The 27,958-nt window shown below is 35.1% G+C and overlaps 1 protein-coding gene across 1 annotated transcript in view; it reads left to right on the top strand.

Annotated features, from left to right (window-relative positions):
- The window catches only part of LOC149089134 (gem-associated protein 5-like), a 79,820-nt gene that overhangs the window by 51,061 nt on the left and 801 nt on the right, over nucleotides 1-27,958 (top strand). Inside the window, exons 17-25 of the mRNA XM_089240105.1 lie at nucleotides 392-616; nucleotides 812-943; nucleotides 4,878-5,025; nucleotides 6,763-6,882; nucleotides 10,660-10,870; nucleotides 12,534-12,618; nucleotides 15,190-15,404; nucleotides 16,994-17,168; nucleotides 25,149-26,491. Coding sequence (XP_089096231.1) covers nucleotides 392-616; nucleotides 812-943; nucleotides 4,878-5,025; nucleotides 6,763-6,882; nucleotides 10,660-10,870; nucleotides 12,534-12,618; nucleotides 15,190-15,404; nucleotides 16,994-17,168; nucleotides 25,149-26,491 — 2,654 coding nt within the window. The remainder of the gene's footprint in view (nucleotides 1-391; nucleotides 617-811; nucleotides 944-4,877; nucleotides 5,026-6,762; nucleotides 6,883-10,659; nucleotides 10,871-12,533; nucleotides 12,619-15,189; nucleotides 15,405-16,993; nucleotides 17,169-25,148; nucleotides 26,492-27,958) is intronic.

Here is a 27,958-nt window from a genome sequence, read left to right as displayed (position 1 = left end):
TATGTATTCAAGGTTTTTTTTTGTGAAATTTGTCACTTGATGCAAAATTTCTGATTACTTTTTTTTTTGTTGAATAAATACGAAATTTCTGATTTTGAAACTTTTTTTTGCAGAATTACAAATTTTTTTTGTGAAATTTACGTATCTCTACTCATGGTCTTTGTAACAAGTATCGACTGTTTACAGAGTGATGTATTTCTGCGGGTTTTTGTTATGTTTTTGTGTATTGAAAGTAATTATTTGACTTTTTAGAGGGTTTGAGTCATGGCATAGCAAAAACAAAGAAAACAGGTTTTTTATGTTTTTATGAAGAAATTTGTATTTAATTTCTCCTTTCCAAAAATGCGTAAAAATAATGTTCAATGTTTTCTCTTTGGCAATTCTTTTGAAGCTTATGTGAAAAAGAAGGAAAAACCATTCAGGAAGAAGTCATTTTTTCCGAATTTCCACTCTGCTCTGTCACAGAAAGAAGAAGATATCATCAAAAACACTGTACAAGTTGTTGATGTTTTGTCAGGTGACAAAAAGGATATAGAAAAACTAGGGGAAGGTGATCTCGCAGCATTTGGATATTTTGGAAACCAGTCTACTGCTCTTGCTGCTTTTGATGCTGATAGTGAGTATAATGATGTTGTATTGATTTGAAATTATTGGCACTATGGCATATTTTAATATATATTATATATATTTTTTTAATTTTTAATCATTTTACTTTCTCTTTTTCCCCGTGTTAAAATGCATTAGAATATTGATGTTTAAAATGTTTTGTTTATATTCTAGTTTGCTGAAATGAATTTTTCTTTTTCTTCAGCCGACAAGCTTGCGAAAAGTGGGAATCATGATATCATGCATGCCATTTGGAAAGGAGATATTCATAAAATGTTGCGAGAAGCAGCTGAAACAGGAGAATTAAATGACTATCATATAGCAGTATCACCAATGGGTAAGTTGGGGCTTTACTTAATGATCACTATATGAAAAATACATTCGTTCTCCAAACCTCACCTCATTTTTCATTTATAAAAAACTATTTAAATACATGATCTGTTATGTAGCTGTACTGCATTAAAGCAAGTGAGCTCCATTAAATATCTAGGTATTGTTATAGATAGAAATTTTAGATGGAAGCCTGATGTAAAACATATCCAATCAAAATCTTGTTTTATAGTTTACAAATTTTATTACCTCAAACGTTATCTAAATACCCATTTTTTGTTGTCATATTACAATTTCCTTTTTTCATTCTCATCTATTACATGAACTAACTGTTTGAAACAGTGACTCCATCAGTACGTTGCAACCTTTTATTCAGACTAAAGAAAATAATTTGATTGCTAACTGCCAATTACTTAACTCCATCATTCGATCTTTATTGGCAACTAAACATACTCCTTTTGCTGTATTTATACTTTTTATAAATCCATTCTCCTACTCAGAAAAAAACAACTCAGTCTTCCCCTTAATTTATCAAGGTCATCAAATATATACAATAACATTCTAAATATTCACTTAATGCATAAAGCAGTTAAAAAGAAAAAAAAAACATTTTACATTACCTTATCCCAAAATTCTATAGCAAACTATCACACAATATTATTTTTTACCCTCCCATACTGTTACTGAAAATTTTTTTTAAAAAATTATCTTTTCTCAATAGCTAACATCAATATTTTTGAAAGAAGAGTTCTATCAGTCAGAGTGCTAAATTCAATTTTATAAATATTGTTCATCAATTGTCACAACACTTCCTGTTGTTTGACTGTGATTGCTGGAGTCACTAGACAATTCTCACATTATTCTAGCATTTTTATATTCTTTATTCATTATACAAATGCAATAACAGACAAAATGCCCAACGAGGTGGCTGAAAAATAATGCCCATAAAAATATGGTTGTCGAATATATATCTAAACTATAGTATTACAGTATGTATACGTGACTATATATTTGAAATGCTGTATTCTATTCTAATTGAATACTTGCTCATTCCATAGATACAGAATTAATCTTGATATATTTATCTCCTTTTTTTCTGTTCTGTCCTTGAAATTGTAATTATTCATTAATACTTCATGTTCATCAGTACAAATCCATGTGTGATGTCTTGACTTTGTTTTTCTCATTATTATGTGATATTTCATCACGATAAATAAACTTAAATAAATATAAAAATCAATATTAGTAAAAAATCTTTAAAAACTTAAAAGTATAAAAATTTGTTTCTTTTTTTTTAAAGTTTTTAAATATTTTTTACTAATATTGATGGATAAAGTAGATCTCTATGATGCTACATCTCAATGTACCCATAATCAAGTATGTATTTTGCAGCAATTGTTATTTTAGAAATTAAGCTTAATCAGAATAATTTAGTTTTCACTGGTTGGAGTAATAATTTGCATCAAAGCAGGTATACAATAGAGCCTCATTATAATGGACTAATAGGGGTGATCAGTTTTAATGAAAGTCAAGTTGGTAACAAATAAATCTTATTGGGGTATAATGCAACAAGCTGTACATCAATGGAAGTAAAGTACTTAGCTATAAAAAGTGTTTATTACACAGCAAAACCTGTTTTTAATGGAGCCTCTATTAGACACCTGTCTTAACGGGAAATTTCATACAAAAACTGTTTCTCAAACCAAGGGATCATACAAAATGTGTCCTACTGAAATTTTCTATTTAATCTCCGTGCTTGCCAATGTGATATCAATTCTACATCAGTCACCCCTACATTAGCAAAAATAGTTCTGTGATTGGTGCTGTTGATAAACCTTGTGTAACAAAGTATTTGCTCCCTGAAACCGTAACAAATTTTCTTGGAAAAATCAGGCTTTTATATGCAAGAAATCAGTGCAAGGTCAGGATTACACTATCAAAGTTTTGTAAAAGTGCTTGTCTAAAACTTGAAAAATGCAACCAATAAACTGATTGGTTGCATTTGCTTGAATATAATCGATCAGCTTATTGGTTGTATTTTTCAAGTTTTATAAAAGCACTTTTACAAAACTTTTATAGTGTAATCCCGGCCTAATAGTTGGATTTCTAAATGTGTAAGACTTTCAAAATTGCATGCAATCTGCTTTTCATGATCGCAGTGCTGAAAATTAATTAAACATAAATGACAGTGACAAACTGAATTTCACACTACAAGTATAGACATTATCATTGAAAATTTTAAAGAAAGTCAAAAAAGAAGAGAATAAGGATAAATGTATTTTTTGGAAGAACAATGGGGGGGGGATGAAGTCTAATACAGATGCCTTGAAAGAACTACACAATTCTGCTCAACAGCATAATGACTCAGGCATTCTTAGTATGGTTTCTGAAACAAAACTGTTCGCCGAAAGTCAGACAGCAGAGGCTGTGAACTGCTCTCTTATTAACTACTAGAAAAAACACCCATTACTGTACTGATTTTGATTTTCTACTCACTATTCAGTGATGCAAATAGTTAATGCATGTAATGTTAAAGTAAATATGTATTTTTGATGTATATAATGTATCACATTAAGTGCCTGTAATGTGTTGTATATGCATTACATAATTTTACTCATTATGTCAATTGAACCTTTACTAAGCTGAAACCTATGTTCAAAGGAAAAAACATCTCTGCCCCTCGCAATTCTGTTAAAGACAGGTTTTACTGTATATCGAATAAACATGAGTTTAATTTAAAAATGATGTGTTTGTATACACTGCATTAATCTTAATTTTTCTGGCTGGCGAATCATACAACACATCCATGTTTATGCAGAATAACACAATGGTTGATGTTTAATGGCTAGTGTAGAAATCTAAAACTTGTCAGATAAAAATAAGCACCCTATTTATTATTATTATAAATTTTTTTTTAACTGTCCCTTATAAGCGACATCTCTTGTAATAGGGTCCATTATAATGAGGTTCTGCTGTAATATAAATTATTTCAATAAAAATTTACATAATTGTAAAAACATTTTTATTTCGTAAATAAAGCTCAGAAAATTTCCGGTGCAAGACGTAGGTCTCCAAATGAGGTTTTCGATTCCCCACAAAGGCAGTTGAATTTTCTTCCCTGAATTCATCTTGGCATGAAGCCAGTTGTCAAATTCCCTTGTTTCTGAGAAAATACCCATAAAATTCATAAATCATTAGTTTCACTGGTATTCTAACCTGTCTTACACAGCCTGTACCAGTGAAATATAAGTGGCCAACCTTTGTCTGGCCATGAGCTTTTATTAATTAAGGGTTCACTGTACATGTGTGGCATGCTAGCTTCCAACTGTGAAGAATATGTGAGGCATAACCCAGTGAGTTTTTAACTGAACAACAAAACATTATTTACAGGATAATATTTATGCTACTGGGATGACTGACCATGTATTTCGAGGAACATCCTTGTTGTATATTCAGTGAAACACCTATATAAGACTATGAAAAGAACTGGAGAAATGTATCTTTATAAAGGAGTTACCTTTAGTAAATGAAATATGTTAACACTAAGAAAAGTGCATTGGGACCAGAGATTAATATCTTTTAGAGGGTATCGTTATGTAGAATTTTCACTAAAAGTATTAATGTGTCCACAAATATATTTCATGTGTTCCACAAGTTACTTGCATATCTAAGTGAATAGGCTTCATGTGGCTTTTCTTTGTTTTTTTGAGTAAAGGGGAAGTGGTTTATTATGTAACTTGATCCTCTTATAAGATAGTAGGCCCTACATATAAGGAGAAAATGTATTTATGTAACGTATGTTTTTTAAAGACTTATTCAATTATCAGTTGATTCTGGAATTTAATTTTTGATTGTGAAAGCAGGTAAATTAATGTTTGTTTTTATTCTTGTCATATATTTTAATATTTGGCATTGTTTTGATGATTATTTCTATTTACAAGTGTCCCATTCATTATGGCATGAGCTGTGTGAAAAATACGTGATTCAGTTGACGAAGATGGAAAATTATTTCAAAGCAGCTTCTTACCTTCTTTTGACCCACAAAGTTTATGAAGCCATTCATCTGATTGAAAAATATATTGGACCCAAGTATGTATTGGTACTTACTCCCTCTCTCTCTCTCTCTTGTTCAAAGTAGCCAAACTTGGTTAATTTGTAGCTCAAGGGGACAGCAAAAAAGTTTGAATTATCCAAATTCATCAATGAAGGATAACTATATTTTCACAAAAAATCACAAATTCTTAGCCATTATAAAGATGTGTTGAAGGCTGTGACTTGCAATAACGAGGAAACATTTGGTAATTTGGTGTTTGTGTAAAACATAATCACAAAAACATTTCATTTGTAATTTTCATTTGTTTTCTTTTGATTTTGAGTACTTTTAAACATTGTACAAAATATTCAAGTTTATGTATAGAATGAAAGATGCAATTTTCTAGCTTAAACATCATCTTTTTTTTTTCTAAAATGTCCATAGACTCTTGTAAATGTCAAAATAGGGAAGTCTGCTGCTTTCTTAGATTTGTTTCCTTCCTCTTCCTGAGAAGATTCAGTGTGACTGTTCGCTACTTCTTCACGTAATGTCCATGAGTCAAACCACCATTTTAGAGTTGAACAAGTATATGAACCTCTTTTGAACATGGTGAAAAATGTTGCTAAGCTATATTATGTTCCAAAATAAACTAACAGTAATCCAAGAGAGACATGAATATCCTACACATTTTACCAGAATATAAACTGGGATTTCAGAACTCCAGGTTTTTTTTTATATTTCTGGGGAGAAATTTATTGTTGCACATACACACAAATTTTTGTATTTGCCGAATAGTAGTATTTTCATCTTCCATTGGCAGATGCCAATGAAGTCATTCAAAATTCGATAAAACTCCAGCTGCCTATGGAAAGACAAAAGCCAGTGTGCATGTGTGACTGATAGCAAAAGCATTGTTTCTTACTTGTGAGCCAAACCAGAAAAATTGAGATTTTTGTATTATAACTTTTTATCCTCTGTCCTGTTTCTGGACTGCCTCAGAAGGTTTTTATTTTAAAATAAAAGCAGTTTTTTATAACTACATATTCGTGCTGTCATTATCAGCTGATGTATAGTTAATTTCAACATTAAACATTTAACCTGTTCTTGTTTAACCCTGTTTTATAAGATCATTCATGGTCATCTTAACTTTGATACTTCCGGTATTCTAGCTAAACCATCCTACATCTTCAGAAGACGACCATTCCCTTAAAATAAAACCAATTTTTGCTTCCACTGACTGTTTTCTTTCTTCATACCATTAATGAATGGAACAAACTCCCCAGTTCTATTGTCAACTCCCCCCACTGTCACTAGTTTTTCGTACAATATCAAACAGTATCTATGCCCCATTCAACTGCATTCTCTTGTATAGGCCTACGGCAAACAATATTGTATAAATAAATAAATAATTGCACTTATGCTGTAGTTAATTTTTTTTTCTCTTATGATTATCAATTATTTAAATTTTGATGTGATAATTAATAGTCATAAGAGAAGAAAATAAAAAGATGAGATCACTGATTTGTATTTTGCATAACTGGGGCCGGCCAGCAGATGGTGTGTGTCCCCTCCCCCAATCTTGATCCACCCAGTAGTCCTTGATTGAAAAAGGTTTGAAGGTTTTGATTATATATATATTTTTAATTTTAACTTTGACTCAGAAATGTTTTACCCCTCTCTCTACGTGTCTTTTTTGGAGGGGTGCTTATACGCTAATTTTATTGTTTTGGTGGTTTAGCTCATCTGCAAGTATATAAGGTATTTAATTTTTGTTTTACGTTTGAAATTTTCAGGGATGCATTTTTGTTAGCCCGGGTCCGTCTTCCACATTCAGATCCTCTGGTGAAAGAGCTGCTTCAGAAGTGGTGTAAGCAGTGTTTGCAAACAGACCAACTTGTAGCTGCTGCATTGTGGTAATTGTATATACTGTGTGTGTGTGTTTATATATATGTATATATATATATACAAATACAAATACAACGCCACAACAGGCAAAATGCCCAACGAGGTGGCTGATAAAAAGATGCCCATAAAAATATGGTTGTCATATGTTTCAAAAATACAGCAACCCAATTAAAAATGCAATTAACACAAATTACAAACAATATATACACATGATAAAATATTATACAATGCCCATAAAGAATACTTATGGTTGTCTTATTCTAAGAATGGATAGCTTCTCGATTTACCCCAACATGTTTATCGTATTTCTTTTTAAACGTGTCAATTGTGTTACAATTTACTACCTCCGGGGGTAAGCTATTCCATTTATTAACAACCCTATTGGAGAAAAATTCCCTGCGACACCATAACCTTGCATTGTCCCTCACCAATCGATACTGGTGTCCCCTTGTAAAAGCAGTCGATTGGCGGTGTACTAAAAGTTCATGGTCCATCCTATCCATCCCATTGAAAATTTTGAACACTTCGATCATATCTCCTCGACACCTGTGTTCATCCAATGTAAACATATTCAAAAAATGAAGTCTTTCTTCATAACTCAAGCCCTGTGTGCCAATAAGGACACGCGTAGCTCTTCTCTGCACCCCTTCAACCAAGTCTATGTCCCTCTGTAGGTATGGTCTCCAAAACCTTACAGCATACTCCAGTCCAGGACGAACTAAGCCTCGAAAAAGCGGAAGAATGACTTTAGGAGAACGCGAAGAGACCTTTTTGAAATGAGACCAAGCATTCTATTCGCTTTTTTGACAACCGCTGAACAATGTTCAGAAAACTTAAGTCGCTCGTCAATGAGAATTCCCAAATCGGTGACTCTAGTTGCATCCGGGATAGTGACACCATTCAACTCGTAAGAGAACCGTGGGTTGTTCGAACCAAAATGAGCGACCATGCACTTATCTACGCTAAACGTCATGCTCCATTCATTTGCCCATGCTGCAATCTTGTTTAAGTTGGTCTGGAGCAACTCCCTATCGCTTTCATTCCCGATTACCCCCATTAGCTTCACATCATCTGCGAATTTGCTAGTAATTCCATCGATACCCTGATCGAGTTTGTCGATAAAAAGTGAAAAAAGTATGGGGCCAAGGACACTTCCCTGAGGAACTCCACTTGTGACGTTTGTCCAACCAGAGAATTCCCCGTTCACCATAACTCGTTGCGACCTATCTCTTAACCACGATTCTATCCAATTCAGCAAGTTGCCCCCTATTCCAATCTCGTGTAAATGCTTCAAGAGTTTGCCATGTTGGACCCGATCGAATGCCTTCTGGAAATCAAGGTAAACAACGTCGACATTTTTGCTCTTACCCAAAGCCTTAGTCACGTGATCATAGAAGCAAAGGAGGTTAGTTACACATAACTTCCCCTTCCTGAACCCATGCTGATTATCCGACAATACATTATTCTCGTCTATCCACTTCACAAACTGCCTTTTGATGATAATTTCCAAAATTTTCGAGAGGGAGCTTGTCAAACTCACTGGACGATAATTAGACACCACTTCTCTACTACCCTTCTTAAATATCGGAACAATGTTAGCCAGTTTCCAATCTCTCGGGACGATACCCTCAGCAACACTACTCCTGTATATCTGTGCGACTGGCCCCAACAATTCATTAGCACCTTCCCTGAGAACCCTGGGATAGATATCATCTGGTCCTGGTGCTTTGCTTGCACATACATTTCTTAGAAGATTTAGGACCTCCACGTCTTCCACTTGAATATCGTTGAGCGTTTTATGACCCCATGCAGCACCCGTATATCGAATATCATTATCTCCATTAAAAACCGACGCGAAAAAGTCATTGAAAGCACTACACATGCCTACATTGCTCTCTACTTTTGAGCCTCCTATCGAGAGGGGGCCAACTGTCCCCTTACATCCATTATTGACGTATCGAAAAAATGATTTTGGGTCAGAGCCAATGTTATCTGCCAACCTAGATTCAACTTGCTTTTTACTATCCCTTATCGCTTTCTTCAACAGTCTTCTTTTATCAGTAAACAATGATAGGTCACCTCGTCCACTTTTATACTCCCTGAATGCTCTTTTCTTTTCAAGATAAAGGTTCCGCACGCTATCCGTGAACCATAGAGGGTGTGATGTACAAACACGCTTTTTTCGAACAAAGGGTATGACGTCGTGCAAAACAGAGGACAGCTTCGTACTAAATTCTTCCCATTGACTTACCACCCCTACTGATTCCAACCGGTCTTTGAAAACTTCCGCTAACCTTCTTCGCAAAACCTCAAAGTTAGTTCTCCGAAAACAAGGAACCAGTCTTTTGTTATCAACCTTACCCGAGGAAAAGTTACAAAAGTGAAATCTGACGATACGATGATCACTGGAAGAAAACTCTTCCCCCACCGAAACATGTTCAACTAGATCCTCAGAACTAGTAAGAACTAAATCCAAAATAGCAGTACCCCTAGTGGCTTCTGATACATGCTGATACAAAAAATTTTCGAGCACCAACTTAAGAAAGTCTCTTTCATACTGATTTCCAGATGAAAGGTTCTCCCAATCAATACCCGGGTAATTGAAATCCCCTAGTATGAGAACCCTCTTTCGCTTACACATGTAGGAAATTTCATCATGCATTTTGGCGATGTAGTTTTGATCCCTATTCGGTGGATTGTAACAAACCCCAACAATAAGCTTATGACGTCTTTTGTTCTCAAGTTCAACCCATATGGTTTCAATATCACTTCTCTGCACGTTACACTCTCTAGCCTTCAAACATGATTTCACGTATATCAACACTCCACCCCCTTTCCTATCAGATCTATTTCTCAAAAAAGTATCGTATCCGGAGATGTGTAAGAAAGATTCATCCCCATCGTTTGCCCAAGATTCTATAATGGCTATAAGATCCAAGCCCTCCACAACTATCATAGTTTCTAAAAAATCTTTCTTGTTACCCAAGCTCCTGGCATTTATTAACAAACATTTTAATTTGCCCGGTGGTTTGTTGTCAATCGAGAAGCCATCCAAGTCAGAGGTGGATAATTCCCCGTATATATATATAAACACATTTATATATATATATATATATATATATATAAAATAATTTTTATAGCTGCATATACAGCGAACCATCTATATAATGATACTCAAGTAACCAGAGAAAATATAGTTATGAAGGAGTTATTGTTATGGATGGAATATATTAACACTTTGAAATGTGCATCAGTACCAGAGAGTAACAGTCTTTGTATTGGGGATTATTGCTACAAAGGGTATCATTATATAGGATTTTGACTGCATATTTCTTCAATTTTGGTTCATTTTATAGGTCACATATTATTGTCTCTTAGATGCATCATAATCAACACTTCTAATTTTCTAATTATTAATAACTTAAGTTAATAAGTTAATGCAGTCTGTAACATTTTCTATTAAAAGTATAATTAGCATTACAAATTAAGTGAATAAATAATAAACTTTATGCATGCAAAATTAAAATCAAGTTATTTAATGGAAGTCAATTAGCCTACATGAATCCCGTAGGCCATAGTGTGGATGGTGATGCGTTCTGGCAAGGTTGCCAATTGAAATCATGAGATGCAATACACGCCACCATGTGTTTTATCATTTATAAGTACAGAAATATTTATTTTGCAATTTCTTTAGGAAGTTAATTTTACTTCTCTCTTTATGATTTTTTAAGTTCATATCATTAGTCATCATCTCGTTGAAATTCATTCTATATTTTCTTTTATAGCCACCTTGTGGAAAATGATCCAGTATCAGCTTCCAGGATTCTGTTCCGAAAAACCTCTGCAGGTTTTGCGAGATTGGCATCATATATCTCTCTGAAGTATGGTCAGTACAAAGATTCAAGGTACTATGCCTTGCAATGCTTGAAGCGGATTGTTTGTAGAAGAGAATCCGAGGTTCTCAGTGATGTCATATCAGATCATCCAGAACTGGAGGTTAGTATGTCTGTTGACTTTTTTTCAATGAATTCATAAAATATAGCTTTTTATATACACCATATCCCTCATACTAGGCTGCATTGAAATTCAGTAAATTTTATTGTTCCTATTCATTAAATTGATCTTCCTCATGTTATGAATTAATTAAAAAAATTTTTTTGTTATTCAAGGTAAGTCTCAACAAGCATTGAAGTGCTGTTTGCAAATGCACAGATGTTATCACTAGAAATACAGGTCGGGACTCTACCTAGAAAGACAGGAGGGGTCTGAGTAATCCTCATAGCTTTTTCCAGACAATTTTTGCACATTTTTATATTTTAAAACATATTTAGAGGTTTTTGGTTAGAAGTTTTGAAAATTTGCTGAGGTTTTCTCTCTTTCTAAGCAGAAAGAGCACACAGGGTCACACAGACTCTGTCTTTCTAGTGTTAATGTCAAATTTTGAATATTTCTTGTATTATGTGTGTCGTTATATAATTCAGTATGTACATACTGAAGCTTCTACAACCCCAACACGGATCCAAGTTTGTACCTTCAACAGCCTGTAAAGCTCTCGTTGTACTCTGCAACATTCAGGGAACCAGTTTGTTGCATCACAAAGTGTTTTATGTGTTGTTTTATGCTGCACCTAATAGCTAAAATCAATTCATAAAAAGTACCTCGGATAATCAGAACTTGAGGTAATAAAGTCTTACTTGCGGTAATAAAGTTTGTACCTTCAACAGCCTGTAGAGCTCTCGTTGCACTCTGCAACATTCAGGGAACCAGTTTGTTGCATCACAAAGTGTTTTATGTGTTGTTTTACGCTGCACCTAATAGCTAAAATCAATTCATAAAAAGTACCTCAGATAATCAGAACTTGCGGTAATAAAGTCTGCATGACTGGCACGAAAATTTTTTTTCTGATGTCTGTCATTTGTTTTCAAATATCCTATGATAGCCTTTATATCATTAGAAAAAAAAAATATATTTTTCCCTATTTTTTTGGGAAAGTGATACATTTTTAAGTATCAATATTGCACCCCCTATATCAGGAGTTATCAAAATTTTTTTTCATTCGCGACACCCCTTTCTCTAACCGAGGTTTATTCGTTGCACCCCAAAGTTTAACAAAGAACCACTTCAAAAAACCATCGTCTGGACTGCGGCCACTCTGCAGCACATAGTTTGAGAACCCCTGCCCTATGTTTTTTTTTTTTGTACCATTTTAAAGGAAACTGTAGCTCATAGCTGTTGTACTGTTGAGTATTCCCCCTTTTCTGAAAAACAACCGTTATTATTTGCAAATTTCCCTTGATTTTTCCCATCATTCATCCTAAGAAATCATCCAGATACAATCATTGAGACCTTTTAAAAAGTTCAAATTCATAGCTTCAACATTACATATCCAGAATTTCTGGCAAGGATGATTTATTGTAATTACATCTATTTGCATTCTGTCCACTTCAGAGCAGCTGCATTTTTCCTCGGCGCAATTTAGCTATTCAAATAAAAATATGGGGAGACAAGCCTTTTTTTTTTTTTTCCTATTTTTAAGTATTTTTAAATCTGATGATTAATTTGCTGATCAAAATAAGTTTTAATACATTTTATTGAATTGCTAACTATTTATGTGTTGCCATGAAATGTGTATTTAAGAGAATTCTTTTCTTTTTCATAGGGTCTACAGGTTTTAGTGGATGTAAATGATTTCATCTGTGATGCAATGTCAAGTATACAACAGGATAAGTCTCATGAAAACTGGGGTATGTTACATTTCTCTTTATATATATAATCGTGCATATGATATTGATATACAATAAAGTCTCGATGATCTGAAGTGTGTTTAACGATACTACCCCAGATTGATAAACACTTGATTTATTGAAAAACAATAGAAAATGCATTAGATTTTAGTTTAAAAAAATATATTCAGGTGAGTTGTATCATCTACTAGGCTAGATGTGAAAAAACTTTGCTCTTTGCTAAGGTACAGGTTGGAGCCTGAAACCCCAAACCTCAAAACATCTTCACACCAATTTGATACCAATTTATCTTGACAGGATACAGTAATACCTCAACTTACGCTACCCCAGAGTTGCACAATTCCGCATTTATGCAATTTTCTGTGTAAAATTCACATTTCTGAAATTCAAGCATAATCACTGGATTACTGCTGAGATAGTGGAGATTACCGAGTGATAATCAAGTAAAAAAAATGTTTTATTCAATTATAACAGTGTTTCCCAACCTTTTCGATATCACAGAGCCCTGGTATCATCAGAAATCAATTTCATCATGACTCTCCCATAAAATTTGAAATGTATGGTTTTTGTATGATGCGCATATCATAAAATTTGAATAAATTACAATTTCATAGTCAAAATGTATCATTTATTGCAATAGTAGTAAATAAAAATGATCCAGGGAACCCCTTACAAAGTATTTGTGGACCCCCAGAGGTCCTCGGGCCACAGGTTGGAAAAATGTACCGAAGTAGAGCATTATATATGTAATGAAACTACATTGATATTTGAGAAGCTACAGATATATAAAGATGAAAACTTTCGTGAGATTTAGAAATGTAATCCCAAGTTTTTTATTTGGTATCCAACATTTTTTACAAAGAAGGTGGCAATTTCAAACCTGAAGTCCAATATTAGTGTAAAAAATAATTTATATCACTTATGTGACAATGCACCTTTTCTGCAATTTTTGATTAATTTCAACTCATGGCTGAAAGTTGTTTTCCTTCCTCTAAACACAGTAATCTCATTTCTTTCGATGGGCGAAGGTGTTATTTAAACATTGCTAAAACAGCACTCGGCACGTGACTTTTGATTGCACAAATTTTTTTAACTAAATAGTCTTTTTTTTACTAGACATGATTGTAGTCCAATGTAAGTTAGATTTTATGACGTCATAGAAGAGCGCCATAGCATCACTGCCATGGTAAGAAAAAAAAGGTCTTCCAAACTTTCGATCCCAATTTACTGATATTTATATGTATTTCTATGGTGAAACAGTACGCCGACTTAAGCAAGTGGTTGTCACTGGTCTTACATATTGCATAACTTTGAGGTATTGCTGTGCAACAATAGGGAATCATTCTTCCATCCTCATAGTAGAACAGGTCTGGTGCCCAACTTTGCGGATTCACCCATGTGAATGGGTATGTTTGGGTTTGGCTGAGTATGACCCTACCGTGAATACCATTCAATTTTATTTACCTTGTGTACTTACCGAGATATAAGCAATAAAAATGTGTGTGATCAGTTTTTATGAGGTATCATGCTACTTGCAAACTGCAGAACTTGAGCATTAGCTCAAGTTTTGCAGTTTGCAGGTAGCATGATACCTAATATTGAAGACATATTCACATAAAAAAGACCATGCTGCTTACATTTATTGGAGGGAAACGTCAATGGCCCTGTTTACATGGGAAAGGAGAAAGCCAGTATCTTCCACTCAGCTGTTAGGAAAAATCACAAAGAATAATGGAAAAGGGAAATGAAACTGCGAAAATTCATCAATGAAGAGAGTGAATTTTTTTTTTCTTTTTTACCACTGTGAAAGGGAAAAGTTGCCAAGCACCATAAAAATTATTAATAGTTATAATCACCATACATCCACCATTCAAACCCCAATCTTGCTAATATACACGGGGTACTTATTCATGTTGGAATGCAGTTTTTGTGTTCTGTGGTTTAACATTTGAGTTTGTTTCTGAGTAATACTTGTTATGTGTTAATGAAAAGTAACTGCACAGGTTATTTTGCTCCTGTTTTTTAAATACCTAATGCTGTAGACCTTATTTCTCTCTGTAGGGGGGGGGGGGGACTTTTAAATAGGAGATCGGCTCGTGTTCTCGCCAATCATTTAATGAGTAATCTAATAAAGAATCTTGTATTGTGAATAAAAAATGGAATACAGTTGATACTTATTTATGTAAAAGATTATAGATTGATTTTCCTTTCCCAGAACTTCAAAAACAAATTTTAGTAACTCTTTTATTACTTGTATATGTGCTGTTCTTTTGGAAGCAATGATTTGCCACAATGCACATTTAGAATTCTACTTACAGAGATTATTTTAAATTCCATATTTGAATGTTTTACCTTTGCTAAGTTCTTGCATTGTTAATAACCTTTGCTGAGTTCTTGCATTGTTAATAACCTTTGCTGAGTTCTTGCATTGTTAATAACCTTTGCTGAGTTCTTGCATTGTTAATAACCTTTGCTGAGTTCTTGCATTGTTAATAACCTTTGCTGAGTTCTTGCATTGTTAATAACCTTTGCTGAGTTCTTGCATTGTTATAATGTGATCGTATATTTCAGGACTAGTAACTAAAATCCTTCGCATTGAGAGTGTTGCACAAGAAGGTGTTACAATCTGGAAAAGTTATGTCGAAGACGAAGAATGCTATCTTCTGAAGTTGTTTTCCTCCATCACCACTGCAGAGAACTTCACAGATCGAGAGGATTTTGCGTCAACTTTGGAAATTGTCCAATTTTTATTGAAAGAGGAGCGGAATAACTACCATGCAAAAGAGGTCTGTCCTATGTGTTTACTTCCTGAATCAGTTAATGTATTATTGATCATATGCCACAAAAGGAATTGGTCCCACGTGTGTTTGGTATATGGTGGAACGTTTATATACTGCAGAATCATATACATCATATCTATGTAATTTTTCCTGTTGTTTCATCACAGAAGTAAAAGCCATTCTGCTCCCCCACCCTCCATTGCCAAAGTCCATTCACCATCCTTCATGTTTTTTGTTGTTTTCATCATCATACTTTTACGACGGCTTTCTGCTGAAATCTACGTGACATTTTATCTGACCATTGCAATGCATCTGGCATATTTTTATGACAAATTATAGTTTCATTCTACGTGATTGTTTTTATATTTCTTTCTCTCTCTGACATATAGTTTTTTTTATATTGTACATACTTTTATTTTCCTGACATGACGAGAACAAATTTTCTCTTATTTTTAGTTGGTCATTTGTTTTTGCTCAGTTTGACAAAACTAGTCTTTGCATCAAAAGAAAACCAAAACCCAGCCCTGTGAAAGCAATTTTTATATACCTTATTTATATAGCAGTTTGGTAAAAAGTGCAGGAGGGGAATTAAACCATCCCTCCACCATCATGTTTACATTCTTATTATATCACATATCATTTTCATATGCTTGAGAAACGAAAAATGCTTCCCGATGTTTCCTATGATCAAAATTTTTTCAAAACAAAAATCATTTCTCTCATCAACAACGTGTTGTTGATGTTGTTCTTTACCTAACAGCCTTTTTTTCTTCAACAAGATGACATTACAGTAATAGTATTTCGAAAAATAATCTTTCGATCCTTCTTTCAGATATTTGCGAGCAACAGGCTCAAGACATTTGTCTTTTTTTTTTCTTTCAATCCGAGCACAACTATGGTCTATCACCATTTATGGGTGATTTCCTACCTAGTGAGTTGTGCCAGAGGTGTAACTGTGTGTGTACCTAACAGTCTGAGTGCATATGTGCTGTTGTGTTTGATTTTTCAGTGCTGCCATCTATATTTCAAAAGGGAAGTGAGTGATGTGGTATGAATGAATTGCATTTGTGCTGTTTCTCTCTCAGACTCTTTAACAGGGAGATCGACTCGCATTCACGTCTTAAAGTTGGGAACCAAGAAAACCAACTTCCAGCCGACCACCACTATGGCGACAGTGGGACTCGAACCCGGGTCCTCGCGGTGCGAGTCCTTCACTATGACCACTCGACCACCGTAGTGGCAAGACATTTGTCTATCCAAGAATGTTCTTTATTTACGTCTCTCTCACAAGAAGTAAATTCTTATCAATCTGTAATTGGACCATGCTTAGAATTTAAACATATCTCGAATTCGTATTTAAATCATTTCATTGAAAAATTATATTTTTTCGATACCAAGAGTAGCTATTGCTCCCTAACATTTGGTTCAATAATTCTTATCTGAAATCCTGATTCAGTTTGCCATTTGATGAATGCGTAATGAAACTAGATTTTAAAAAATTCTTCTTTTATGCTATGTTTATTTATTATATTTTTGTCATTTTTATTCTTTTTGCGTTATTTCATATGCATGGAATCTCTTCCATTGTTTTGTAGGCAATGTATATCGTTTCTCTGAATGTTCTGGCGTGCCTGTATTCCTTACTAATAGCCACTTCAGATGACGAGATCCTTAATAGCTTCCGATATATTTGCAATGTACTGGCTCTCTGCCTGGAGGGTAGACTTACGAACGAGTTCAAAGTGTTCTCCATCATGTTCTTTCCTTTTGGTAAGCAGGGATTTAGTCCAGGTTTTTAATATTCTAAAAAAAAAGTTTGTTGTGTTTAATTTTCTTTTTAAATTAATTAAGCAATGTGATCACCACATATTCCCAAGAGATCCTTATGATCTGTCCAGGGAATTTTCCATGCCCGAACTGGGATTTGAACCCAGACCTGCAGTGTCAGAAGCTAGCTCCCTATTTTAGCTTATTATTAGTTTAGCAGAAGAGAAATGAGGAAAGAAATGTAACAAACTATATTATCTATTTTTTTCATTTTGGTTGTTTAAGTGGCAAAAAATTCAAAACTAGGGTCTATGTAATAGTACAGCGCACGTGGTTGAGCTGTGTCCAATTGTGGGATCATGCATTCAAATGTATTTATTACACCTTACAGCTGCAATCCTGAGATATCTTGTCATTTTAAATCCCTCTCATTTTGGCAATTTCAAGTCCAGCTAGAAGCTCTCTTTGTAGAGAGAACTTTGCCTAATAACATGTTTTCCCTTTCCCATTGTCCTGTCAATCAAATACCAGTGAGCAGCTTTATTCAAAGTTAAATAACAGGAGACAGACAGTGTTTCCCCCATCTTTACACAGTTGTATAGAAACATGCATACAGAATAAATGGTAGAAAAGGGATGTATTTATAGAGTATTTATCTTCCTTGTTTTTATTATTATTATTATTATTGATGTCTGGGGCGGGGAGAAAACATTCATCACTACACGAGATTGGAAAAAAATAACCTTGAAAATAGGTGACAATTTCTAGAAGGCTTAGTAATTTCCACTATGGCAGTTATAATGCGGATCAGGGAAATTTTAAAAACTGCTTAAAGGATTAAGAGGAACCAAAAAGCATATACACTATCTACCAATAAGTATTTGGACACCTGTGATAGAAAAGAAAAACTAACTTTATTCAAAATCAATAGTTGGTAGAGCCTCCACGAGAGGCAATTACAGCGTGAACCCTCCGGGGCATACTTTCCACAAGTTCTTGTGTGACGGCTAGTGGTATTTTCTTCCACTCGGCTTCGAGAAGACATGTCAGTTCCTTCACCGATTTTGGACGGGTAGGGCACCCCTTAATTCGGCGATCCAACTCGTCCCAGAGGTTCTCGATAGGGTTCAGGTCTGGGCAGGCCAGTCCATTCGATGAACCCCATTGGCACCATACCAAGCCTTGGTTAACCTCTCAGTATGACAGCTGGCATTGTCGTCCTGGAAGTAACAGGGGTCCACCCCGTAAAACTGCCACAACGTAGGAAGCACATTGTCATCCAAAATAGTGCAGTAGGCATCGGCGTTGAGCTTACCATGAATGGGGACCAAGGGTCCATACCAGGAGAAACACCCCCCCCCCCCCAGACCATAATGCCACCTCCGCCGAACTTGACTGTTGGCACAATACATTCTGGCAGGAGACGTTCTCCAGGCAGACGCCAGACCCAGACCCTGCCATCCGAACGGTAGAGGGTGAACCTTGATTCGTCGCTCCAAAGAACCCGTTTCCACTGATCTACGGTCCAATTTCGATGTGCTTTGCACCACATTAACCGAGCAACGCGGTTAAAGTCCAATCTTGGACTTTGTGATCAAAGGCTTAAGGACAGCAGCATGACCATGAAAACCAATCAGATGTACTCCCTTACGGATGGTATTCATTGAAACAATACTCCCGGATGCCTGTTGAAACTCCTCGCGGATGAGGGCCATCGGTTGGGTGCGGTTCTTCCGAATTTCTCTGGACAGCACCCGTCGGTCTCTATCTCCCAGTTTCGTTGGTCTGCAGACTCGGGGCAAATTCTGACAATCACAGCTCACCTTCCACTTCTTAATTACATAGGCCACTGTCGATTTTGGGTACTTCAGCTCGCTAGATATGTCCCTTAAGGATCGGTCATTTTTGTGATACCCGATAATTATACCTTTCTCGAAATCAGAGAGCTCCGAAACTGCGCGGCATCTTGCATGCGACTAATGCGATGTTGTTTCCTACACGATATATATACCAGCGAGGGCGTGACGTATCTCAGGACTGCAGATATCGTCATAGGTGTCCAAATACTTATTGGTAGATAGTGTATGATAGTGTGATTAAATTTCATGAAGCATGCATTAAGGGTCTGGTATAACGAGTATGGATCTATAATGAAAATCTCTATTACAACTAATGTGCAGGTGATTTTCAAATGGCTTGTTTAAGATACATAAAGTATGCATTCATAATGAGTTGCAAAATTAAGGCGTTTTCACTATAATGTCAACAAAATTGTCAAATGCCTGTTTCTTTCTTTTTTTAAAGAATTAAACTGATAATGACTTGCCACTTATCATTGCACATGCTTCTCATAAACATTGCTCCTGCGTACTTTTAACAAAAGATGGACACAGTAAAGTCAAAATTTTTATGTTAAAGGCTGCATGTTGGATTGGCTTCAAATGGTAAATTCTTGAAGTATTTATATAAGATTGGGATTGTGGGTAACTTATATATCAAACCAGATAGATAGAATCATTGTTGCAGGATAGGTCACCTGCTGTGATCTATCCTGCAACAAAAAATATAAAACGTAATTTGCAATGCGGTTTGTGAAATGTCAATCACAAATTATTCAATAATATCATGTAAAGAATTTTAAATTTACAACAACTAGAGCTTCGCATGCTGATAAAATTAAACAAAATCTCAAATGCTGCAGATCAAATTTCGTGTGAGGTCATAGCATAATGATAAGTGCCATCTTATGGAATAAAAATAAGATCTTTCTAACAAAAAAATTCACATATTAAGAAATGTATGGGCTTGAATTTTAATTGAGTTGCAAATACAGTTTGTTTGTAAACTGTTTAGAAAAAATTGGAGTGGTGATAGTACCCATCAAGATGAACAATATCTACAAAGGAAAACATAGTCGCAATCTACTGGGAATGTCAGAAAAGTGAAATTTGGAAACATTTTCAGCAAACACAGGTTTTCATTTCTGATGTCATTTTGCTCTGCCTGGGAGAAGTGCCACTTCTTCAGAACAGAACATTACTGTCATTGTATTGTAATTAGTCGTATGCAAATTTCTAGCAAAAAAAGGCATGAAATTCTTAGTTGTAGCACACAAGATCAATACGACACCACAGAGGGACGTCACTCTGAGCATCTCCTTCGGGTCTTTTGCTGATCTGCACAGGATTCGGCAACTGATGAATTTCACTTTTTTTTACAGCTGGTCCTATTAATCAGATTGGTTAATCGCAGTTAAAAATCTTAGGTGAGTTAATCGACTCAATCAATTCTATTAAAATTTTTATCAAAAGTTAGTGAATTAATACGATTTTTAAAAAAATCGATTAGTGATATCTTATAAATCATGTTCTGTACAGAACATTTTGGATAAGTGCCACAATCATAAGTGTGTTATGATTGAATTACATTTGTACTGTTTGTAGGTCTGTTGCTCTCTGTGGCGAGACTTTTTAAAGGGGAGATTAGCTCGCATTTGCACCTTGAAGTTGGAAACCACAGAAAACCAACTTCAGCCGACCACGCCACTATGAACAATAGTTTTTCATATCCTTGGAAGCATCAGCTTATCTCCTGATAAGTATCATTCGAGAGGAGTTTCTAAGAAAACAAGCAATAGTATAATCAAAAGTAGTTTCGAAATCAGGAAATTAATAACCAAAAATAACAGATTTTTTTTAACGACATGATCCAAGTGAAGGAATTACAGGTTTTGACGAAATACTTGTTCAGCATATTAAACTGCTTGAAGCGGGCAGCCTTAATTTCTTAACCTAGCCCTACAGGAATTTTTTGATTGCACAGACGTCACAAGCAGTGCCGTCTTAAGAGCATCATGGGTTCCTGGGCCAATTTATTTTTCTGAGGCCCTGACTGGCCAATTCTCAAAAATTGCAACTCGTTCTCACTTTTGTGAGGCTCCCGGGCTGTGCCCGGGTAGGCCCATACATTAAGATAACACTGGTCACAAGCGGAATCCCTCAGTAAAGTATCCTTGGACCCATACTCTTTTTAATTTTTATTGATAAACCAGATCAGGGAATCAATAGGATTGTTAATAAATTTGTGGATGATGTTAAAGTGGTGGTTGTAGTTGGGAATCAAAGAAAGCTGCTTCAGGCCTACTTAAATAAGATTGCAGCATGGGCAAATGAATGGAGCATGAACTTGAGCATTGACAAGTGCATGGTTGCTCATTTTGGTTCAAAAAACCCACGGTCCACTTATAAGCTTGTGGTGGCCAAAAAAGCAAATAGAATGCTTGGTCTATGACTCCCATAGTCATCCTTCCGTTTTTTCAAGACTTAGTTCATCTTAGCCTAGAGTATGCCATACAGTTTTGAAGACCCTATCTTCAGAAGAATATAGACTTTGTTAAAGGGGAGCAAAGAAGAGTCACTAGAGCAGTGGTTCTCAACCTTTGGAAGCCTGCGTCCTGGTTGATTTCTGTTATGTGAGTGGAAAGCCTTGTTAATACGCACGCCTAATGGGGGCATAAATGGGTAAAAATGAATCGTTAACTATTCACGGCCCAGTAGCGGGGCGCAGCCCGGCGGTTGAGAAACACTGCACTAGAGCATTGTTGAAGCTTGAGAAGTTTGTATGAAGAAAGAGTTGGTTCTTTGAATACGCTGTACTTCAAATGCTTCGACTCGGGGGATACCAGTTTCAATTAGTTAGATAATTGTAGGTTATATTGTGTCACAGGGAGTTTTTATACAAGAGGGCTATAAATTCGTGGAATAGCTTATCTTCTGACGTCGTGAATTCCCCCCACAATACACATACTATTCATATTTAAAGAATGAAAACCATGTTTCTAGAAGCAGATATTTTATTTTTTTATTTACTTTTTCTGACTTATTATTTTTTTTATAGCTGTATTTAGAAACTGCGAAAACCATTGCTTTATGGGCTGTTTTCTTATACCATTTATTTCCCCCCCCCCCCCCCCAGCCAACTTTGTTATATACATATATTTTTTATATACACGGGACGTGCCTTGATTTCAGTCACTTCCAGTGACTAACAGATCAGTTACCTTTTACAGCCACGGTTTATTTGGCAGGAGCTTTTGTTGTTTTAAAGAGTTGGACAAATTATACTGAAAATAATTAGGATAGGCTGTGTCAGTACACAGCTGAAAATTCTACCTTCACAAATTCTACCTGACAAAGCAAAAATTTAAATTTGCTTATAACATTAAGTCTGGTGTAATTGCATTTTTTCTGGTGATTGTGTATGAGCTGTCATTGTAATTGACGTTTTTTGTATAAGGATATCGAAATGCTCTTGTGTTTCTTAAAAGTACTATTCATTCATTCATCCTGTGTCAGTACACAGCCTCAAGTTTTTAATGTTAATTGAAAGGGTTCTAAGAAAGGTAATACCGAAAACTTTTATTAGTTACACATGAGACTTGTAGTTATACAATCTCAAGTAATACTAATTTTTAGTTTATGTGATAAGGAAAGTTTAATATTTCATGTTTACAACATTATATTGTGTCATTTAATGATGGTATGTCGAGGTCAGACATCTTATCAGATATACTTAATCTTCACAATGATATATTGAACAGTCTTTGTGTTGTCTAGAAGTTAGGCATTCCGTTACAGCCTTACCACAAATGTTTTACATCAAATTGGCACATTTTGGTTTGTTTTTTTCATATACCTTGTTTACGAAAAGAACAAATTTACAAACATTACATTAAAGAAAAAATTTACACCAAAACAGAGGCATAAATTCTAAAAAAAATTTGTCAAGACAAAAAAGGCCAAGTAATATGGTTATAACTGAAGAGTATAAGAAATAAAATTTTGATTTAAAGCTGATCTATTTCTATGAGACAACTTTTCAAACTAGCATCCAAATTTATTAGATGTTTTCATATAATTTTGAGGTTACTTGCAATCGGGCACCGACAAAGAGCCGATATTTCAGACATGACTCATAGGCATAATGATAAATAAACCAAATCCCAAAATTGTGGCAATCGACTAGGATGCGTATAGATATCATGCCTACGTGGCGGGTTATTTTATATGCTGACTTTAATAAAGATATTCTGAGATAGCCAATTTGTTTGAATGCTCTCCAAGCAACATTCACTACAAGAGTTACGAGACAAAGACATTGGCAGCCTCAAAGCACATCAACGGCTGAAGACATTGCTGATGGCTTAATGTTGATCGTTCCATGGTTGACAGATTATGGCAACTGATTCAGTTTTCTGAAGGCACGTCTAAGGTAAACAATTAGGTATAGCTTCATTAGTTGAAAGGTAATATAAAAATATTTCCTAAAAGTTAATTCCCTAAAATTTGAGTTTTTGAGATGCTGCTGATAAGGCATTAATTTTGGCAACCAGAATTAATGAATTTGTACTTTTTGTAAGCCTCACAAGTCACTCTATCTTGTATTTGTATATTGTAATTGTATTTTTTGATGGTTTAAAAACAATTTATGTCTCGCATTACTTTAACAAAGAATAAATTTTTTTTTTTTTTTTTTTTTTTTTTCATATCATAATTTACTTTAAGTTCTCATCATTGACATTTATTTTAGTGCATTTATGTAGAAATTGCTAAGACAAATTGAACGACCCGTCACATAAGGTCATAACACGCTGGGGTCCTAAGCTACACCAATTTACTGTTTATTATTACCTTTACGTTTGTTACCATATGTTTGTGACACTATTTTGTCATCCAGTAATGGACTCGAAATTCCTATCACTAGAAACTTTGAAATTTCATATTTTAGAGATATTGGACCTTATTTTTGCATGAGTTGTCAGAAGTTATTCAGATTCAAAGTCTGACATATTTTCACGGCACTTTAAAAATCATGCCGAGTTACGAGACATTCATTTCAAAATTTTCCATTCGGGGAAAGATGTTAAAAAGTTCATAAAGCTGTAGAATTGAGCAAGGAGATAATAATTGGGACATTTAATTGTTTGGTTGGTTGGCTGAATGGCATTGAGAATATGAAATTCTGTGCAAAAATGGTTTAGAGAATCAACTGCTGTGAACCAAAAATTAATTTCACGATTGGAATCCTATTCATTCGCTAATATCAGGAAGAAATGATACAAAAGACTTATAATGCAGGTAAGAATTATGAAATTCTACCTGACACAGCAAAAATTTAAATTTGCTTATAACATTAAGTCTGTTGTAATGGCATTTTTTCTGGTGATTGTGTATGAGCTGTCATTGTAATTGACGTTTTTTGTATAAGGATATCGAAATGCTCTTGTGTTTCTTAAAAGTACTATTCATTCATTCATATTACTTTCCAGGATGAAATAATTTGTTAAATGGTAGCTTGAGACATAATGAATTAATTAAACTATTGCCGTTGGCAAGACAATTGGAATAACCAAGCAAATAATAAATTGCATGCGATCAAGCCCACCACTGCTCATAGCATTTGAGCTGCAGGGCAAACTGCAAAGAGGGGGGTCTTGGTTGTGCATAGGGCACAGTTGTCGCATACAATCATACCTTTTATTACGACAGGGTCAACCTGAGTGCCCATATTGCCAAAGTTCATTGGCTCATGCTTTTATGTGTTCACATCACAGTCTTCACTCACTTCGTGACATTTTATCTGATCATAACGATTCCTCTCACATTTTATGATTCTTCAAGGCCATTAGTTTTTATGACAAGTTCTGGTTTTTTTTTACATTTTGTCAATCCCTTTGTTTTAGCTTCGTTTGACCTAATTGTTCCTTGCTCCAAAAAAAAAAAAAACTAAAATCAAATTAATGGACCCTGATGTTGATTTATAAAAATGCTAATGTTGATGTAATTTTTTTTTTATTCATTAAGAAAAAAATGCGGGTGAAATGCACATAAAAAATATTTCGTTTGTCATGTCTTGATTTTTCTCTTATCATTGAAGCTGTTGAACTTTTATGTGTGTTTCTGATAACTTTCAATTTTTTTCCAGATATAATTCTGAGCAACGCTGGTGGTAACATTGTTTTTCGACCATCTGCTTTCAAATCTGGCTCTGAAATCTTACGGAGTGCTATGGAGAAACTGTCACAGGGCGTTAATAAATCGCTTGCAAAGTTTGATGTTTTGCAATGCTCCTCGAATGAAGGAGCATTTATTCTCAAGGAAAGGGAATTCACATCCGGTACCACTTTGAAACAGGTAAAATCATCCGGTTTTGTTGCAGACATACTCTTGGGCTTCTTCTCCGTGAACTTCATAGAATGCATGTGGCAACAGTCAATTATAGAAAGTATAAAATTGTGTTGTGATGATAGTTTGATGTGCTCCGAGTCAATGCAAATCGAGGATCTCCAATGCCAAACCTCTAGTATTGATACTGCTGTTGATGATGAAACTGTTACCAAATCTTACGCTACCGACTCTGTCGCAGATGGCCAATTGGAATCCTCAACAGTGGATCCTAATGAGCCTGTAAATGTTAATACACATGTTGAAAATGGCTCTGAATTTGAAGTACTGTGCTCTGATGTAGTAATTGTTGATGCTGTTGAAAAATTACCAGATGGACAGCTAAATATTTCTACAAGTGACATAGTTTGTGATCAAGACAATCATGTAGAGCAGAATGGCAAATTGCTTTCTTCCAATCCTCACGCAAGATGCGAAGAAGCAACTGAATGGTTTTTCCACTTGTTGAACTTATTTTCAGTTTGCAGCTGTAGGGATGTGTTTGGTATCAGGAGTGTTCTGAAATCGCTGAAGGAAAAAGCAGGTGTTGAGTTGGTGACAATGAAAATGAAGACTAAGCAAGTAAATGCACCAGAACCGCCTCTAAAACATGCATCTCCTCTAAAAAGTTCCAAAGAATCTAGTGAGCTTGTTGAAAAAGACCAGGATTTAGATTCTAAGGACATTGCAACTGACACCCACAGTGAAATCACCAATGGGAATCCTGGTAATGAAATCATTGGAACATCATCTGAAATTGATCCCAGTGTGGGGGACGTCTGCGGAGAAATGGCCATCGATCAAGAAGTTAGAGCATCTACTTCTTCTATACCAGTTGAAAATCAAAGTGAGGTTTGTGAAGAAAATGCAGGTGTAGAAAGTGAAGCCTGCATGCATGAGAAAACAGCATCTATAGATATCATCGATTCAAAATATGATATGAATAGCTGTTCAGCCAATGGTGGTAAGGTGAGTGAAGACATTCAGTCAGAAAGTGCAACTGATAGTGCGGTGAAGGCATCCGTTGAATCATCCTTGGAGGAGCTGGAAAGTCGTATCGAGTTTATGGCGAAAATGTTGGCTGATATTGAAGAACAGACAAAGGTAAAACCATCTATTTCTTTGCACATTCTACTTCCCCCCCCCCCCCCAACTTGCTCAGAAAACTAAATCAGGATCATATTCATAAAAATAAATCACAAGTGTTTCGTTTTAACTAAAGGTCATGGTCACCTGAACTTTTTGGGCTAATGGATAACTTGCCAAGGGAAAAAGAGATGTAAGATTTTCTGTAATAATCCTTTGGATTATATTCTAAGGATTTAACTTTAAAATTAATATTGAAACAATGCATTTAAGAATAAATTAAAAACAAACAATTAATAGTAACAAGTAGTTCAACTAACCTCAATAGTTTGTAAAAAATATTTGTAGAAATAAATTTGTAGAATGTTTCTTTTATTAAGAGAAAATCTATTGGTTTCCACGACATACTTTGGCTTTTAGAGGTTTCGGACAGTAAAATGTGTCTTGTGTTCAAAACCTCATCCATTCATTTGATTCATATTTTCCTTTAAAAGGAAATTAGTAAAGCAACATACAGGCGGATCTGCTTATAACGAGGAGCTCCTTTTTCAACAAATATGCTTGTTAAATCCAGTCATTTCCTAAATGAGGTTTTCACCTATATTCAGGTGAGGAAAACGACCGCCTGGCAGTCGAGTGGTCAGAGAGCTAGCCTCTGGCTGTGCAGGTGATGCAGGTCTCTGGGTTCAAATCCCAGTTTGGGCATGGATGTTTACTAACAATAACAAATTCCCTGGACAGATCACGCTGATCCCCTAGGAATATGTGATCACGTTTTGTTTATTAAAAGAAAACTTGCTTATAATTGCAAGTGTATATTACACGGTATGGACATTTAATGATGTTTTCCTCCCCCCCCCCCCCCATTTTTTTCTAGCGACTTTACAATTTTTATATCATCTTTGATGATTAAAACTTTTGGGCGTTCTCCTCACCCCCCCCCCCCCCCCACCCCTAAAAAAACACAACACATGGACAAATTCCAATGAAGACCCCTCACACAAGTAGTATTAGAAGTGAAGCAAAGGATGAATTGGCCATTTTCAAAAAATTCTGATTTTGAATAGTTTCCTCATATATTCATTTCCCATTGCCTCATTCCTAGATGAAACATTACTGTTCAATGCACATTTACCATAAACCTTATGGGGTAATAAGTCTTATTTTGGATTATTTGATTGACATTTATCCCTTGTCATGGGTATTATCACCATATTATGACAAAGGCAAAAGAAACTCTGTCAGTTTTGCGGGTTCTTGCATTTACTTTTTATTCACTTTCAATTTTTTGTCTTTATTCTTTCAAGTTTTCATTTCTAATTGCTTGTTAAATCTAAGCTACAATGAAAACCTGCTCTTCAAAAACAATGGAGTTGTCGTACAATTAGCTAAACCAAATGCATTAACTTTTTAGTTAAATCTGGACTCTTGCTAAAAGTAGGCTCTTTACGAGCAGGTCAGACTATATACATACAATAATAGATA

The sequence above is a fragment of the Pholcus phalangioides genome, unplaced genomic scaffold, assembly GCF_987345545.1.
Source record: "Pholcus phalangioides strain wild (caught in Gottingen) unplaced genomic scaffold, Ppha-v1.0 ptg000002l_1, whole genome shotgun sequence".
NCBI lineage: Eukaryota > Metazoa > Arthropoda > Arachnida > Araneae > Pholcidae > Pholcus > Pholcus phalangioides.
Note: the sequence above shows the minus strand (reverse complement) of the source record. Positions and strands in the feature narration are given on the sequence as shown.